The sequence below is a fragment of the Rousettus aegyptiacus genome, unplaced genomic scaffold (genome assembly GCF_014176215.1).
Source record: "Rousettus aegyptiacus isolate mRouAeg1 unplaced genomic scaffold, mRouAeg1.p scaffold_m13_p_2, whole genome shotgun sequence".
NCBI classification, from domain to species: Eukaryota; Metazoa; Chordata; class Mammalia; order Chiroptera; family Pteropodidae; genus Rousettus; species Rousettus aegyptiacus.
Window position 1 is genome coordinate 142,683,054 of NW_023416295.1, and position 18,431 is coordinate 142,701,484.

Below are 18,431 nucleotides of genomic sequence, written 5' to 3' on the forward strand. Positions count from 1 at the left end.
CATGAACACTTCTGATTGTGTTTATGTTTTTTCAGACCCTGTTACTCTAGGTTTTTGCTTATAAGATGCCGGTCTTAGTGAATCATGAAACTTCCTGGGGCATCATCAGGGTGAACACGACGTATAAATGTAGCCTCTCGAATACTTCGGCAGGAAAATGCCACCTGGGGGCCAGCTTTGTACATACCTGCTGCAGCATCTCCTCTGTGGCGTTCAACTTCTCTCTGTGCTCTTCAAGACAGAACTCCAAATCTCGAATCTTCTCTCCTTGAGCCTCTACCTGGTCTGTTAATACACTTACCTGTATTCGGAACAAAATACTAAATGGATTAGGAAGAATCTGGATCCCAATGCAAACTTTATTTCTCTAAATAGAACAAAAACTGTAATGCTGTCATCACTCATTTGTTTGTTAAAAAAAAAAAAAATCCAAGAATTAATAACATAGCAGTCCTTCACACTCCTATTTATGTAATGCTTGTTTACCCAAGGAGTCTGATTCGATTTTTAAGAAAGTTAGGGCTGACTAGGGATGTACAACACTATAGGTTAAAACCATTTCAACCATTTACGAGAGAGAGAGTGAGCATGTACACAAATGTTTTTTGGAGGGTGGGGGGGGGGCAGAAGAGTGGGAAGTAGTTATTAGAGATTTAGAGAGGAACCGGAGGTAATGTTTGAAAGAGAGGTTACCAAGGACTATTCAAGTTTATTTCATGAAGAATAAAAGAAAATCCAGAAAATTCAAATTCCACGAGCTTGCTCATGACCAGGTTGTCCACAAATGTGCTCAAAGCCAGTGTGTGACTTGAAGTCCGAGAGAAGCCACTGCGTTTGTCCTCCACCCTTAGTACTTATCACAAATCTATGAGCTTTTCCCCAGCTATCGCCAGCCCGGTGAACATACTTTATTTGGCTCAAAATACCAAAGCCAAAATGTCTGTCAAGCATTTAAAGCAACATGGATAGACCTAGAGAGAATTATACTAAGTGAGATAAGACAGAGAAAGACAACACCATGTGATTTCACCTATATGTAGAATCTATCAACATGAAATGAACAAAACGGAAACAGACTCAGAGAAGAAATGGTGGTGGCCAGAGGGGAGGGGAGTGAGAGGATGGGTGGAAAGGTGAAGGGGATTAAGAGGTACAAACTTCCAGTTATAAAACAGATAAATCACAGGGACGTAGTATATGGCATCTCGGAATATAGTCAATAATATTGTAATAACACAGTACGGTAATAAATGGTTACTAGACACCATGGTGATTACTTCATAAAGTATGTAAGTGTCGAATTATTACACAGCACACTTGAAACTAATATAATAGTGCATGTCAACTATACATTAAAGTAAATAAATAATTAAGGGGGAAAACATTATGAAGAAGAAAGCCTACAAACGGTATTCTGCTACTCGCTTTGTTTTGTTTGGCTCAAAAAATCGGAATTTCTGCTACACATTAAAAAATCAGCTCAGACGACAGATGAGAAAATCAGATCAGATGGCATTGTGCTTGTCAGGACACTAGCCTTAGAAGAGCTGGGGCTGATTAGGGCTGCTCACACCAGACTGGGTATGCACACCCTGTCCTGCTGCAGTCCTCACCACTTCCTGTTGTACACAGATGGCCTGCGACACTATGCTTATCAACAGCCTGGCTCCTGTAAGCATCTGAATTTACCATCCCACTTTAAAATGGTCTTTGTAAGTATGTCATGAGGAAAGAACAGCATTTAAAAATCACTTGCCTGAAGAACGAGGGATTCTTTATCATTTTCTAAACGTGCTAGCCTTTCTTGATACACATCTCCATTTCCGGGTAGGTGTCCATTTGTCTGAAAAAGGAAGTAATATAGGTAAGGCTGACTCTCTTTAAAATTGAACTACTGTGGGTAAATAAAAAATTGCATCTGCTTTTAATCCAAGGAAGCTGAACTGAACTCAGGATAGCTGCTACTGCCATTCATAGAAAATATAGAATGCAACTTGGTTCATTTACCTCAAAATAGGTAAGACAGGCACATTAGGCATTTAGGCATGTTTTCACCAAACTAAACAACTTCTCATCAAGGCAGAAAATAATGACTCACAAGGAACTGATAGTCACTGATAGTGGATGCACACCTGGGCATGCACAGCTTTGTTGTGTATGTGGTTAGGCACAAAACCCTATTTTTCCCCGAACGCTCAATGCCACTGATTCTGGATGGGGACAATGGGATGCCCTTTCATTCTTCCTCTCTCTTCCCAAATCCAGGACTGCAAATGAGAGGCAGTAGGGGCAAATTACACCACAGGCTTCTTCTTGCTACTCAAATCTCCAAGTCATGGGACAAATCTTCTTTTCTTCTTTGGAGCATTTTTCTCTCCCCCTAAAAGCTTAAGCACTCAGTCCACAGTGACTTGCCGTGGCAGCACTGACTAATCATGCTCATTGGTGATTTGTAAAGTTCCGTCCTGAATTTATTAACTTCTTGTGAGTTTGCTTGTTTAGATAGCCTTATGCTAAGATCCTGGGCAGAGCCTATAAAATGATATCATCTCATAATCGCCACAGCATCTGGCTCAGGGCTCACTCTTCCTTCCCCTACCTCCTGCCCCTCTCATCAGCTTTTGATCAAATTTGGGTATATTTATGCATGATATAAATGTATCAAAGGAAGTATAGATTGGGAAAGCAAGTTAGATCTTTTCCCTCAGTCATCTTATATAATACGCAGGTCATTAAGAAGATACATGAAAAGGCTTATAGAGAGCAGACAACATAAAAACGTCATTTTGAAATATCATAATGTATGTGATGTGTCCCTTTTTATCTCATTTAAATAATTCATAACTATATAATATGTAATCCCAATAGAATTTCCTGATTCATCTTTCAAATACAACAAAAATAAAAGCCAATGGAGGCCAAAATGGTTAGATAAGGCCATCTAGAGTTTACCTGGAAAAGCAAGTAATTTCAGATTTAAAAATCAGAAAATACAAATTACATCCTTACTACCAAGGACATACCTCAAGTGACATCTATTACTTTTCCAGAATTAACTGATATTGTTATTCTACCAATTAATGCAGTTTCCAGTATAAATTTTGGGAATAATGAAAGTCATGTGTTGGAAAGGGAAAACACACACACACACACACACACACACACTCACAAAGGAGCTTTAACAAAAATTACAGGATGTTTCTTCTAAAATCTTATGCACCCTGGATCTACTTCCCACAAGGCCACAAAGGAATCAGAAGCTAATATATAGTAAGTGTGCAATGTGAATTTAGAGTGAATAAAATTTTTAACATCAGCTGCTTGTCCACATACCTGCACCCCTACCGCAGCATTATTCTGCTCATGGTGTAAACTGAGTACCCAGAATTCAATAAATATTATGAAGAGTCTAATGGAGTAATCTAGATGACTTCCACCCCAGGGGACTACTCGGAAAATAAAATTTATGTAACTTCTTGCAGATAGTTTTATGGCAAAAAGCCCGTATGCAGAATGTATGTTCTCAATCTAAGAAAGCGCCGAGACTGACCTTATACAGCCTTAATTTCTCATTTTGATTAAGGACACGAGCAGGTAGGCATCTGCTTTTAAAACTCCATGTAAAAACAAAAACAAAAACAAAACAAACAAAAATAACTCATGCAAGTAGTGTTTTATAAACAAATACATTTCATCAGGTAGGGAAAAAAGGTTTCTGCTCAGTGAGGACACAAAGCAAAAGTTGTCTTTCTTCTGACAGAAGGAAATTATAGCAGGAATAGAAGTGTTTCTACAGCAAATTCTAGAAGTGTTGCATGAAGCAACTGTACAAGATGTAGAAATAAGATGTTCCAAGACTGGTTCTACAAAATTATCCTAAAGGAAAAACAAATACTAAAAATTGACTCACGATGAAAATGCTCATTTTTTCTCAATACTGTGTTGCTACTTACAAGTGCTCATAAGCCTCAAGAGTAGTGTGATTTTTTTTTTAAATACTAAAAGTCTCTACAAGAACATAAGCAAAAGTTAAGAGCCACCACTGGAACAGTTACAGTTTTAAAGCTCTGTGTTGACTTATTCAAGTAGGTAAAGGTTTATTCTAATCGCACACTTACTTATATTTCTGCCAATTTTGTCGTCTTTGCCTTAAAGATGGTAGAAAGATGTCAATTCCATACACTACTACCTCTATTCTTCCTCCGACTCCTGTGCTCTGCCTACCACACCATCCAAAACATCCCCAAACACGGTGTGCTCTCTCATACATTAATTCTAATTCGTGGACAGTATTTCCCACTCTTTGTTCCTCATTCTTCATTCCCTAAGGTCCACCTCAGTTAGAGCTTGGCCCGTGAAGTCTTCCTTGAATTACTTGTCCACTCATATGCCAATTACAGCATCAGATGAACTTTCATTGCGGCAAGTGTCACACTGAATGGAACAGATCAGACTTGGCTACATATGTGTATCTCTCACACAGAAGGCTCCTGATTCCATGATTCTTTTTTTAAAAATTCAGTATCAAAAAGGGAAAGGTAAGATGCAATCCAACAAAGTTCCTTTAATTAAAGATTATCCCTCACTGTTAAAACGTATAGCTGAAACCAAATTTAGTTAATCAATGACACCGTAAAAAAAAAAAAAATAGAATAATAATTTAAAAAAAGAAAGAAAGAAATATTATCTCTAGCTATCAAGAGAAATATCTAACACAAGGGTCTTTCGTGTCCTGATCCATATTATATCTTTACCACCACATTCAAACGTGTATTGCCTGCTCTCCAACAGATACTGTAGGAGGAAGAGCAATTGAGACAAGACTTGAATCCTTCAACCAGAAATATTACAGTCATATTTCATTTGCATCCAACATCACAATAAGGTATCTCACACTCTGCTGTTCAGAGTTGAACACGATACCAGCGACGCTGGAAGTCAAGCCGCCTCTCAGAGGTAGTGCTTCTTCACTAGAATGTCCTCTCACCAGATGTGAAGGAATTAGGCCGGTGAGGCTCTCCCCTTGTGCTGTACATAATTATCTCAGGGCAACTCCACTGCCATTCAAGGCCACTGGAGCATCCCTTCTGAACGGCCAGTGCCCCTATGTACCATAGCACCTCTGACATTGCTTCAGTCTTACAAACAGCCCAGTTATTTTTCCCTCCGAAATTTCTATTGCAGATCAAAAGAGTAAATAAGATGCCAAGGCAACAAGGACAACCTCTTCAGGAAGCTCTCTACTGATTTCAAAATCTTGTCATCTCTGCCACAAAAGAAAACCAGAGGGAAAATAAATCTCACATACACTTCATTAAACCCAAAAAGCCCAAACATGACCTTTCCTGGAAAAGACATCAGTTTATTCAACATTGCCAGAAAGCGCATCAAAGACTAAAATTCAGAATAAGTCTGAATACATTCTGTACTCTCCAGGTCAAGATTACAGATGTAGTCAAAATAAGACTTTGACTTTTTTATTTCTGGGTTTTGTTTTTCTGAGCTTTCATTTTCTCAGTTCTTGTTTTCCAGAGACAGAAAGTATCTTCTTAAGCCAACTGGGGCTAAAACAAGTGCTCTGGAGTGAGAAAAATCAACAGTAGTAGGCCAGCCCCTAAGAGTCACCAATCCAAAAATGTACTACATCTGAAATGCTGGCAAGAGCAGCAGATGACAAGTGCTTTCATCTGCCAGTCTCATTAGAAATATCTTGAGAGAGCTTCCCTTGGAGTATTCAGGTATCTGTTACCAAAATACCTATTGCCGAGATACAGTGGCTGTCCTGTCATGCAGTTAATGCATACACAGTACCTCCTCATTGTGCATCCATGGCTAATACGTACAGGGTGAGTCTGACAGATTTCTTTAGGGTCTCCTAAAAGGTTCTTTTAGACACCTTACTTGAACAGGGAAGATGGGCTCTAACCCCTCTTCACCTTATTTTCATGCACATTACCATGATCCCCAAAAGTAAAGCTTCTACAGTGAGAAGAGGGATACATGTTGAGCCTACAAAATTATCCTGATCACAGGTATACTCCGAAGTTCCCTGAAGGATCGAGAAGAGAAGGTCCCTAGGAGCTAAAGCCTAGCTCCTATTGTAGTAGCATATCAAATTCATTCATTCATTCATTCATTCATTCAATATTTATTGAAAGCCAACTATGTGACAGAATGCAGATCTAGCAAAAGAATCTCTCCACTACTTTGAAAAGGGTTACATGAGATCAAGAAAAAAAAATGCTGTCTTTATTTTTCTTACCTCTTATTTTTTCTTAACTCACTTTCATAATAGAACAGAGAAACCTTTTTCCACTCACTTCGAATAAATATTAGTAGTTGGGATTTCATTAAAAGTGCATCTCTCATTTATCACACTGCATTGGCCTCTCTCAATTGACTATTCTACTGACTTGGTCCATTTGTTTTCCTGTGTCTGTGGACACTTTTCATAGATGTTTAACAGAGGCCTAAAGGGAAAACAGCTTTAACTTTAGCCAGGATGTCTCAGTGAGATGCTACATAACCCAGATAATTGTGACCACATATGGGATACAACCTTAGATGTACCTTGCTTGCCAAGGCTTGAAAAAACATTCCCTGGAGGCACACATGAAAAGAGAAGCCAGTCAGAGCAGCAGGGATCAGAGGGTGCTGGGAATGGATTGCGTGCTGAGCGCCCAGGAGAACAGCCAGCAGCCCTGGAGAAAACATGCTGCATGTCTGAACTCCTTAAATTATGAGTATTTTTATTTTTTACAAAAACTTTTTAAAAAGGTATTTTGAATAAATATCTATTTTTTTTTAACATAGACATATGATAGAAATTATTATGGTGATTTAACAGGTCAGAAACCAGTCAAGAACACCATCTTCTCCATTTATACTCTACCTATCTCATGGGTTATTACCATCAATATTGTCACTCACTCTGTTGAAAACTGCATTTCTGTAATTTCTGCTAATTTTGAGATTGACTTAGAATTAAAAGTGCCAAATAATCAGACACTTTGGGATTTCATGACCTGATCCTGGTCATGATTCTCAGCTTTGTCTGTTGAAAAAAGAATGGTCTAGGGCGACTCATTGAGTTAGACCTAAAGTAATCACAAACTATTTGCCTCGTTCCAAGGCACATATTTCTCTATTTGCCCTCCTAAACTCAGAGCTTGCTAAAGCACATAATTCTCTATTGTTCATATTTGTGTTAATCTTCTAAGTCTTAAAAAATATTTTTTTCATTTCTAGAAAGTTATAGCGATAGCTACCCCATTACAACAAATTCATTCTTGTAGATTTAATACCCCTTCGCTGAAACAGGCTACTAGTGTTATTATTTTCTTTTTTCTTATCCAGGTTCTGACACATGAAGCCATTAAACAGGCAGCAGAAATTAGTAAAGGGATAACCTGCACCCTACAGGAAACCAGGGAACCTCCCTGGCCAGGCAAAATAGTCATTAGAACTACAAATGCCCAGTTACACTAATGAAAAGATTAGTATCCATCTTAGGTACATGGGCTCTCAAGCTGGCCATCATTAAACATGAATAAAATTTTTAATATGTTTTTCTAAAATATTATCGAAGCTTCTTCACTCTCTAAGAAATGCCTGTACCTTTTGTCAAAACAGTGAACTACGTATGAGTAAAGCGTAACCTAACTCCCTTTGGAACTGGACCCAACCCTTTCATTGCAAAAAGATCCTGTTAAAAGTTTTCCCTCGATGCTTTACAATCCACAACTTCAGCATTACCTTTTTTGACTAGTCATCCGCCAGGCTCACTAATAAGCACTCAACATATGTTAGTCCTCAGGGGGTTCACAATCCTGTGTGACAGAAACCATCATCCCCATTTTATAGACCAGTAAACTGAAAAACACAGCTCAAGTAATTTCCCCCAAATCATACAGGTTTCTAAGAGTCAGAAACAACATCAGAATTCAGGTCTGCTGTCTCCAGGGTCCACATTTACAACTGCCAAGATACAATCCTGCCTTGTTTATCAAATTTGCTGCTTTTTTACAACAGGACCTCTTTTATTCGTTATTTTGGCAATTTCCTCATATACTGTATAAAGGGGGGAATTTGCTAGGATTCTGTGTTCTTTCAATTCCAAGATGCCATCCATTTTTATCACACTGCTTATTTTTTAAAATTTTTGACTGTGGTAAAACACATATAAAATTTACCACTTTAACCATTTTAAATGTATAGTTCCATGGCATCAAGTCCATTCACATTGTTGTGCAGCCATCTCCATCATCCATCTACAGAACTCTTTTCATCTTGCAGATATGAAACTCTATACCCATTAAATATTAACTTCCCATGCCTCCCTTCCCAGGCCCACAGCAACTATTATTCTACTTTCTGTCACTTTGAATTTATTTGCATACTCTAGGTAAAAAAAGAAAAGAAAGCAAGACTAATTTCAGCTAAAATGTGTATACGTCCCACTTTTAAGGTCATAAAACAATTGCAAATTCTGAAATATTAAAATGGGAGAAATCTAAAATTATCAGCAAATAATAGAATTGTAAGCCTAAGACCATCTACCTGTTGGATTCTCAATGCTGCCTCAGTTCTCTTTTGCCCAGTTCTAAAAGTAAAGCCTACCACAAGCTTAGTGCTGTGACTACTCATTTCAGACTTATGCCTTATGCCTTTATTAATCTAAACGCTCATTCCAGCTCTCTGCTTCTCAATTTGGGTATTGCCCTTTGCTATCTTTTTTCTTTTATTCTTTCATTTTCTGTATGCTTGAGAAATACATGTAATTTGGAAGTACTGGGATCAAGATGAGGGAATAGATATAAATAAGTTGGATAAATATAAATAAGTATAACTAAAAAAATTTACCTCTCAGGATCCACCTCTAGATTATTTTTTAACTGTTATTTTTAGGGTAAAAACTGAATATTCATAAGTTGTGTAAAGTATCTGTCATTCTGGGGATACTTAACTTAAAAATGTCAAATATTAAGGTAGAGAGCAACCAAAAATACAAATTAACAGGCCATTATCCATCCGAGGAATAAATTTAACACAATGAAGGATCTTAGTTCGTTCAAATGTACACTCCATTTTATCATTCATGTATCATCATTCATTACAAATACACTTACTGAGCACCTATTATATGCCAGGAGTCATTCTAGGCATCACGGATATAGTGCTGTGATGTTTGGGGGCTTTCTTTAAATACACGCAAAATTCTCTGATTCATAATATTAATGTCCCACTTGGAGAGGCAGAAAATAAATGATATAAATATGGCAAATCCACAGGATTTGGTGAGTGCTAAGAAAAAAAAAATAAAGCAGAGAAACGTAACACAAAGATTGAATATGTGAAATTTTAGATACGGTGGCCAGGGAAGACCTCACTCATAGCATAACTTTTAAATATCAGAAGACTATGAGGAAACCAGCCACAGAGATATCTGGGGAAGGGGCTTTCCAGGCAGCGTGAACAGCCAGTTCAAAGGCCCTGAGGCCAGTTTGCCCAGCATGTTTAAGAATCAGTGAGGAAGCCAATGTGCCTAGAGTGGAGTGAAATAGCGGACATGTAATGAGACATGAGGGCAGAAAATATGGGGAGCGACTCCTATAAGGCCTTGCAATCAAGAGTTAGCATTTTGGCTTTCACCTTGAGTGAGGTGTGACTATCATTGGAAGTTTCTGAAAAAGGAGTGAATGACATGATCTGATTTATGTTCAGATATCATCATTATCATTTTTACTTTTTTTCAGAAAGGCTTTAACAGGACATATTGAGCGCATATTAATGGAAATGCTTTTGGACACAAGATTTTGTCTCGGAAAATACTTGTTTTTAGACACGAGTTAAAAATTCAATCACAAGTACCCTTAAGCTATGGCTGCCACTGGCAGCCTCTGAATGTGGACTAGGAATAGGTTTTTCTGCCACTAGTAAATTCCTTTCCCATGATGTGCCAAATGACTAGAAAACTATGGAGTAAAGAAGGGGTGAGACAGGAAGTAGAAATAATCTAAGAAATATGCTAGAGAACATCTAATTTTAGGGCATGAAGCAATTCCTCAAAGAAATCAGCAAGCCTGGATCCTTAAGTCTCTAGAGGAGAAACCTGCAGAGCAAATATAAAGTATAATAACAATGCATCACGTATTACAAAAAATCAACTTCAATTGTGGAGGCTGTGTAGCTGCGCCACCACTAAGGCATGATCGTACATTTGGCACCCAGAAACGAGGAGGCATATTGACTAGGAACATAAGAACATTCAGCTTGGGACTGGCTGGGAGCATCAGTATTTGAGTCACATCATGTAACCATGTTTTAGCTGTAGGATGTAGTATTCAGGTTCCCAAAGCAAATAGCTTCCATTTCTACCACAGACCCAAAAATAGACCTTAATTCTTTCATACAATTTTCATTAGCTTTTATATAAACACAATTAATTCATATGCTTATTAATGTACCTTCCTGAAAACTGAGTATCCTTTAAAGACTTACAAAATAACACATTTTCTATCTTTTCCCTTGAATATGTTTTTGTGATATTCCATAGATTTTATGGGTTTGACATGTATTAAAACCATGGTGTTTACCACTGTGTTCAGGGAACGGGCAGATCTGCCATGAGATTAATTTTTGAGAAGGATACCTAGAAAGAGACCTCTCGGTTCAATGAATAAGATCATCATTTAAAGCCCAAGTTAACTCACACATTAGAATTGAAGAGATCGCCACACACCGCTAAATGGCACTTCATATCAAATACTGCTACAAACCTGCCTTGCTTTTTGATATGTCTATTCATTGCACTGCCTATATAGACTCACCATTGGGTCTTTTTATAGTAAACTGCTCACTATTACCAAGAGAGCATCTATTATGTGCAAGGTTCTTTCTCTTATAGGACTATTTATTCTAAGCCACAGTAGGTCATTCAGGTACAATCTAAAAGCTAGTCCACTTTCTAAAGAATAATCAGGTGACCTGCTGGCACTCATGAAATGTATAGTAACAGCACTTTAAAAAAAATTATTCTTAGGGTCAAAATGGAATTGAGATCTCTTAAGGACAAAGCTGTTCCCTATAATTTTTTTTTTCTTGTTCTAATAGGCTATTCTATATTCTAAATTTTGGAATAAGCAACAAAAGATTCACAGCATGGGACAAGTGACATGTAGATATCTACCATCTGACTCTGAAGCCATTCGATGAGCGTTTCTGCTGTTGAATCTGGGATCTGGCATCTCAAGCCTTCCTTCTCATCGGTTTCCATCATCTCTAACAATCCACGCAGGTCTTCCACAAGGTGTAGGGCTCGCAAGCTTCCCATGAATGGGGAGGTGGGAGACTGGCAATCAAAAATCCCATTGGAATATTCCAGGGCCTTAGAACCTAAGTTTAAAAAAAATCACAGAGAAAGCAAGAGGATTTATATTAGATAACACAAAGCTGAAGGTGGCAAGCAAGTCCAGTCACAGTAAGCAATAGCCATAACAAGAAAAGGGTGAAAAGATAATTCAATCACCTATCTCTCCAATGCAGAGTTATTTGGTTCAAAAATAAAAGCCATATAATTGATGGTAAATATCAGTGGTCAAATACCTAACAGGGAGGCCAATTGTCTGCTATAGTATGAGTATGGTCATTTTTTGTTTTAAAATATGCTGACCTTGCAGAAATGAAGGATAAAATGGTAGCAGATCAGTTTGGGTGGAGCCATGCATTCCAAAAAACACAAATTTTAGGGGTCATAAAGTCTTTAAATTTCCTGTAAGTTACACATTGAAGTGGAAATTGAATAGCATAACTTTGAAGGTAAGAGGGTCAGCTCCTAGTTAACTTACCAGAATTTAAGTTCTGAATAAGTTTGATGAATTACATGTGCACATTTGATAATGTATGCATGAGCATGTGTACATAAATATTTTCCCCCATGACTGTTTGCAGCCTAGCATAAATGCTCTCTTATTAATTTTAGGTTTACAAACAGGTTTTACAGACATTTTTGTTTTCTATTATAAGAGAAAACATTCTACTACTTAAATCCACACAACTGACTCACAGCCAACCTCTTTATCACTTAGATTTTTATTTTTTGGTCGGCCAAACATACCTACTATGCAATATAAATACTAACCTTGTACTTAAATATCAACACTTAAGATATTTAGGCTATCACTTCATAAATCTGAAGGTGTTACAATTGGGTGAGACCTGTGAACTAACATGTAAGTTCTCTGTCCAACTGGCCATCTGGCTTGATAAATTCTAACAATGGAGAGAGGAATTCTCTTTCAGCTAGTTCATTCCATTGACATTCCTAACACTGGACCAAATGATCTGGATCCAGATCTGCCAAACTATTATAATGGCACCCACTGATATGCTAGGCACAGTGTGAAATGCTTCACATAACCCTCTGAATTAACCCCCTTGGGAATGCTGTAAAACTGGGATGAGGAATCAGAAAAATATAAATTGAGGCAAGTATGTTGGGCAGTGCGTGGAGGTGAGGGAGGTGGGTGGGAAGAGCATTAAAAACCAGACAGGCTTTAATGCACTATTACAGTAGTTTCAAGCATTAGGATCACCTGATGATATTACTAAAAATATATGAGCCCATGGTCACCTTCTATTTTGTTAAGTCCCTGTCACAAAACAAGGTGGAGACAGAGGAGAGATGTGTATTTAGAAAAATTACCCAAATGTTCATAGTTATTTCTCCTCTTCTCCCTCTTACCTCAGCTGGAGGCATTAACAGATTCATATTAACATATAAACCCAGATCCTACCCATAATGTTGTTGACTAACTTAACTTGAGGAGGGACCTGAGGAATCTTGATTTTCTTAGTAACTCTAATGCTGATCCAGGGCTAAGGAATAAATACACTAGTCTAGTGGAATATATAAAATGTAAATTCTTCAACTACTGTTCTAGAAATATCACTTCTCTCGACTACAGTTTCACTACTAGTGTAAGGTTATAACCTCTGGTAAGAGCCTAGAATTGGTTCTAGTTATATTTTCTAAAATCGTGACAGAGTAAATCCAATCTCTTTCCCACATAATAGTTCCTCGACTATTGGAAAGCACAAAGCATGTTGCGAGCAACAATACTTTTCTAGGTTAAACGTAACCAATTCCTTACCAGATGTGCTTGTTAAACTCTTCACCTTCATGCTAACCTCCTCTAGATAAGTTATAGTTTTCAGTGACCCTTTGACAATGGTATTCCAAGAACTGAATACAGTCCTTGGGGTATGGTCTAATACACAAAGGAGGTCAAATTGAAGTCAGGTCTCCAGCACATGTAAGTATAGCAAAGGAGACCAAACCATGACACGTCACTTCTCTCAAGAGAACCTTCTGTAAAGGAAAACACCTTTGGTTTCTTCACGCAACCAGAATAGAGTAGGATAAAATTTATGACCAAAAAAGATTAGCAGCTGGGAGCAGGACAACTAGAATCAGGAGCAATAGAGGCCGACTGTATCCTGATCCTGAGCACCAGGTGCGTGCATGACACCACCACCCAATAGCCCACCCAACCTTCTCCTCCTTGTAATGTATTCCTAAATACATAAAAGTACTTATGTTGAGACAAAAATACAAAATGTGACGTGAGACCTTACGTAGCCACCACTCCTGGGAGACTGCAAGGGAGTGAAAGGGTATACCTACTTCCTAGTCGGTCCCCTCAGCCATGATGAGAAAACAAGGAGATAATGGCCTATTGCTTTTGCTCAGCTTCCATAATAGAGAATTGCTGAAGATTCTTAATAAGGAAATATGATGAGATCTGTGTTTTAGAAAGGAGATTCTGGTGGTCCAGAGAAAGATGTACTAGAGCAAGAAAGCAAAAGTATCAGGAATATCAAATAGAGGGCCACTTAGAAAGAGAGAGACAATGACACCGACAGGGCAGATTTCAAAGAGAAAAAAATGGGCATGGTAAAATATGGTAGAAGGTAGAAATGATAGAACTTGACTAAGTAAGTTGGGGAACATAACTGTCTAGAATAACTTAAATTTCTGTTTAGAAAACTATGTGGATGAAGGGCTATGAAATTACCAAAGACTACTAGAGGGGTTTCTGAGGAAAGATAATGACCTCAGTGTTTTAAATAATGACAGTGATTTGTTTGCACAGGAATTGGGAGATATCTAATTGGCAGTTAGAGATAGAGACCTGAAGCTTACCATAGAACTGGAAAAGTAAATACATGTGAGAGTCATTGGTGGAAAAGTAAATGTTGAATTTAAGGGAACAGATTAGAACATTCATGGATATTGGGTAGAGTATTCCTCAAAGTGTGGTCCACAGGCTTTCGGCACCAGAATCACCTGAGAAATAGATTCTTTATCCTTAATCAGAAGCCTAGGGTAGTCCTGGACTTTTTGACATTTTAAAATAAAATTTAGAAATGATTTTGGTAGAAAATGGAGAAGACGGACAATGATAATACCACAGGGAACCTATAGGCATTGGAGAGAGCTAATAAATGAAAACAAGAAAGTGGAAAGGAAAAAAGTTGTAATGAAAAAGCCAAGAGAGCAGAGTAAATGGCATGATTCTATCCTTCAGAGGAGACAGATTACCTGCTATAATGCCATCCATTTGCTCCAGTGCTGCAGCCAACATGTCACTTGCATCACTCATCATTTTGTTTTTGTCAAGGGCAAATTCCAACCTGGATCTGAAAAAATAATGATGTTATCATTATAGCCTCTAAATGACACACACTTCCTAGCAGGTTTAATAATTCAATTACAAATTATAGCTCCATCTAGCAGGCAAATACGGAGAATTTCTGAAGTAGTAGAGCCGAATTAATTGAACCATTTAACAAGCTGTGGCCAATAACCAGCTACTGTACTGCAAGATGATATGCGATACCTGTGTCAGTTAATAAAATAAGATTCAGTTCTTGTACTCAAGGTATTTAAAATCCAGTAGAATGGTTTCCATGCAGTACTCTGTAAAGCTCTAGGTCCCTGTGAAGGGCATAGGGGATGGCTATGGAACCTTGCTGAGGGCTGTTAGGCATGCTGAGTACACAAGACTTCTTTCTCCCTGCACTAGCCCTACCCATCACTGCTCTCCTAAGTTTGCCTTTTTTTTTAAATTTCTGTATAAAGAATTACCATAAGACTTGCATAAGAAAACAGTTCATGAACATATATACTAAACACATACAAATCTACCGGTATTTTATAATGTAACATTAACTATCTCGTAGTGAGTACCTACAGTGGTCCCTATAAATTTACATAAATTTTCCATAATCCTTAATCATGATGACAACTCTAGATATTGGATAAATTCATCTCCATTTTGTAAATGAGACCAAAGATGTTCGTTCATTTCTACATGGAAACACAGCAAGGAAACCCAAAAACAGTTTTTAACCTAGGTCTGTCTGATTTCCACTGAATTTCTATTTACTTGAGCCTATCTGAAAGATAGGTTTACGGTAAAATTGTGTCACAATCTACTCACTATTTTTTTACCTGTTAAAAAATTGAAATTATCCTTGCAAAAACATGGGTCATGAACAGGAAAAAAAACAAAGTATGTGATTTTCAATATCAATTAATAATACATTTCAGGTACCAGACTAAGCAAGCACCCATATAAAATCTCCTAACAGGCCTAAATAAGTCTCTTGCTACTTTGCAGATACTGTGGTATAGCAAATACCTGAGAAATAAAGGGTATGCTGTTTAACAGAAACTTTAACCCTGTCTCCAAGCAGCCGGATTTCACTTACCACTTTATTTTTACAAACATATTTACAGTTCTGATAAACAGCTTCTTGGGTCAGTTCTCTACTGAGTATTTATTCTGATAAAATGCCATTTAATCAATGTGAAATATTACTTCAATTTTATAGATTTCATCTAAGAATTTCCCACAACTTTACTCACTTCAGAAGGTAAAAATATCACTACCATGTTATCTGTAAATACTACAGCACAAAACCACCCGAAGCACATGTTTATAGTTACCCAGAAATCAGATGGTTAACAAGCTAAGTTATGAACCTACGTAGTTCTCAAAAATTTACTTGCACATTTAGCTAGTGCACAATCCAGAGAGGTGGGGCCTCAATTTAATAATCGCACTTCAAGCAGAAAACTTAAAACGTGAAAGTCGAGAACATAAAGAACTAAGCCAAATAGCATACAATTCTTGACTTCCATATAATTAAGCGGCTTACATTCCCTTTCATTTTAAAAGTTGCACTTCAAAGAGCTCTAGATACTATGAGATATATCTTTATATAAAGAGACACATGTCAGGTTCAGCTATAAACATGGGAGATGCTAATAAAACGGAATGATGTTCACATTGAAAAAACTCACTACTTCACTAAATTAGAAAAAATAAATATTTGTCTTTATTAGCAATTATATTTTGTGTAGAGGATGAACACTTTCAAGTCTGACAGGTAGTTATCTATTTTTCCTCTGTTCTGTTCACAGAGCCTTTCAAACCCTATGGCATGGAGGTATGAGAACTTAAGCCATGTTTTGCAAAATGGTGAAAAACAAGTTTTTAAAAAAATTTCCAATTCTTTAGAGATCAATCCTTTGTTTAATGTCATAAAAATATGACAATGTTATTTTAAAAATTTTTTATAAATGTTACTCATAATGATCACATAACAGTCTACAGGTAACAATAAGACAGAAAGTAAACACTACTAATAAATATGTGTATAATATGGCAAAAGTGGTAGGTGCTAAGGGTTAAAAATGGAGCAGGATAAGGGGGTCAAGAGTTTGGAGGGGTTTGCAAATTAAATAGGGTAGACAGGGAGAATGATAGATTTAAAAACCAAAAGTTCAGTGGTATTTCAAATATAGAACTCATACAAATTGATAAAAAAATGGGAACGGTGATAGTATTAACAGACATAACAGAAGAGGAAAATATGAAAATATAAAAATATAAAGAGATGCTTAATGTATTAATAACCAAGGAATTCAAGAAAATAATGCAATACTGTTTTATATCCAGTTAGTTGGCAAAAAGAAAAAAAAATTAACAATACCAAGTATTGCAGAGGATGTGGGGTCACAGAATCTCTTCTAGAATGGTGGTGGAAATGTAAAATGGGCTAACATTAAACATTCACATTCATTTTCAATCTAGCAATATTTACTCCAAGTTACATAACCATGAGCAATAGACAAATGTCCACCATAGGACTCTTAACAAGAATAAAAATCTGGAAATGACCCAAATATCCATCAACATGAGAAGAGATGAAAAAACTGATTTACTCACACAACGGAATTGCATACCATTGTCGAAATTAAAGCAATATGTGTATAGTATGGGCAAATCTATGCAATATAATAGCAAATAAAAAAGTCTGGTAAATTCAGTAAGACTTTTTATAAAGCTAAAAATAATTAAATACAAACATACATGTGTATATATAGTTGTATCATATATATATATATATATGATACACATACACTCACTGTAAGTATATACAAAGAAAAACAGGAATCATGCATGAAATTCATATATATATCATATATATATATCATATATATCATATATATATATGATACACATACACTCACTGTAAATATAGACAAAGAAAAACAGGAATCATGCATGAAATTCAGGATGATGGCTACTTCAAGCCAGGGATGTGGGAGACAGAATTTTCTAAAAAGTTATATAGGTAAATGAAGGTTAGTGTCAAGTTTTTGAGTTAGGTAATGAATTCAAAAGTGCCTATTGCATTACTAAAAATGACGAAATAGAAATTCCATTTCTAATAATGGTAGAATATATTTTATTGGACAAACTATCTCACAAATAGCAATATCAAACAATGGATAAAATATAAAAACAATTTTTGAAGAAATTAGAGCCCCACAAAAAGCACGTAAAAACTGGAGGGAATTCAGCTCTTGAGTAAAGGGAACCATATGAGTGAGATTCACATTTACAGATCTTTTCACCTGTGGACGCTTCTCAGTCTACATGATGCAGAACGGCAAAAATTTATGAAAAAAATCACAATCTTATTGGTTCAAAGGATAAAAGAGGGTACAGTGTTTAACATTAGATGCGAAGATGTTTAATACCAATTCAGGATAGACTGTGGGAAGTTAAGAATAGATAACATAATCCGTTAAAACTATAAAATAAAGAGATAAGTAAAAAGCCAATTAGGTCTATGAAATGTAACACTAACAAAATCCTCAATCCAAAAGAAGGAAAGATGGTAGATTTAAATAATCTCACTTGTATAAATAATTACATTAAATATAAATGGAATAAACACTATTAAAAGTCAGACTGGCTTTTTAAAAAGACAGATTTAACTATCTCCTATTAATAAAGGACTATAAAAGAATGAAAATTGAGATATCATGTATATAGTAAGCCTAGGAAAGCAGG

The 18,431-nt window shown here is 36.7% G+C and overlaps 1 protein-coding gene across 10 annotated transcripts in view; it reads right to left on the bottom strand.

Annotated features, from left to right (window-relative positions):
* PPFIBP1 (PPFIA binding protein 1) overlaps nt 1-18,431 on the bottom strand; it is a 144,685-nt gene that overhangs the window by 39,361 nt on the left and 86,893 nt on the right. For all 10 annotated transcript variants that reach the window (XM_036236768.1, XM_036236765.1, XM_036236764.1 and 7 more), the window contains 4 exons: nt 14,603-14,700; nt 11,189-11,394; nt 1,757-1,843; nt 188-301 (listed from right to left, as the gene is read on the bottom strand). In XM_036236768.1, coding sequence (XP_036092661.1) covers nt 188-301; nt 1,757-1,843; nt 11,189-11,394; nt 14,603-14,666 — 471 coding nt within the window. In that variant the 5' untranslated portion in view covers nt 14,667-14,700. The remainder of the gene's footprint in view (nt 1-187; nt 302-1,756; nt 1,844-11,188; nt 11,395-14,602; nt 14,701-18,431) is intronic.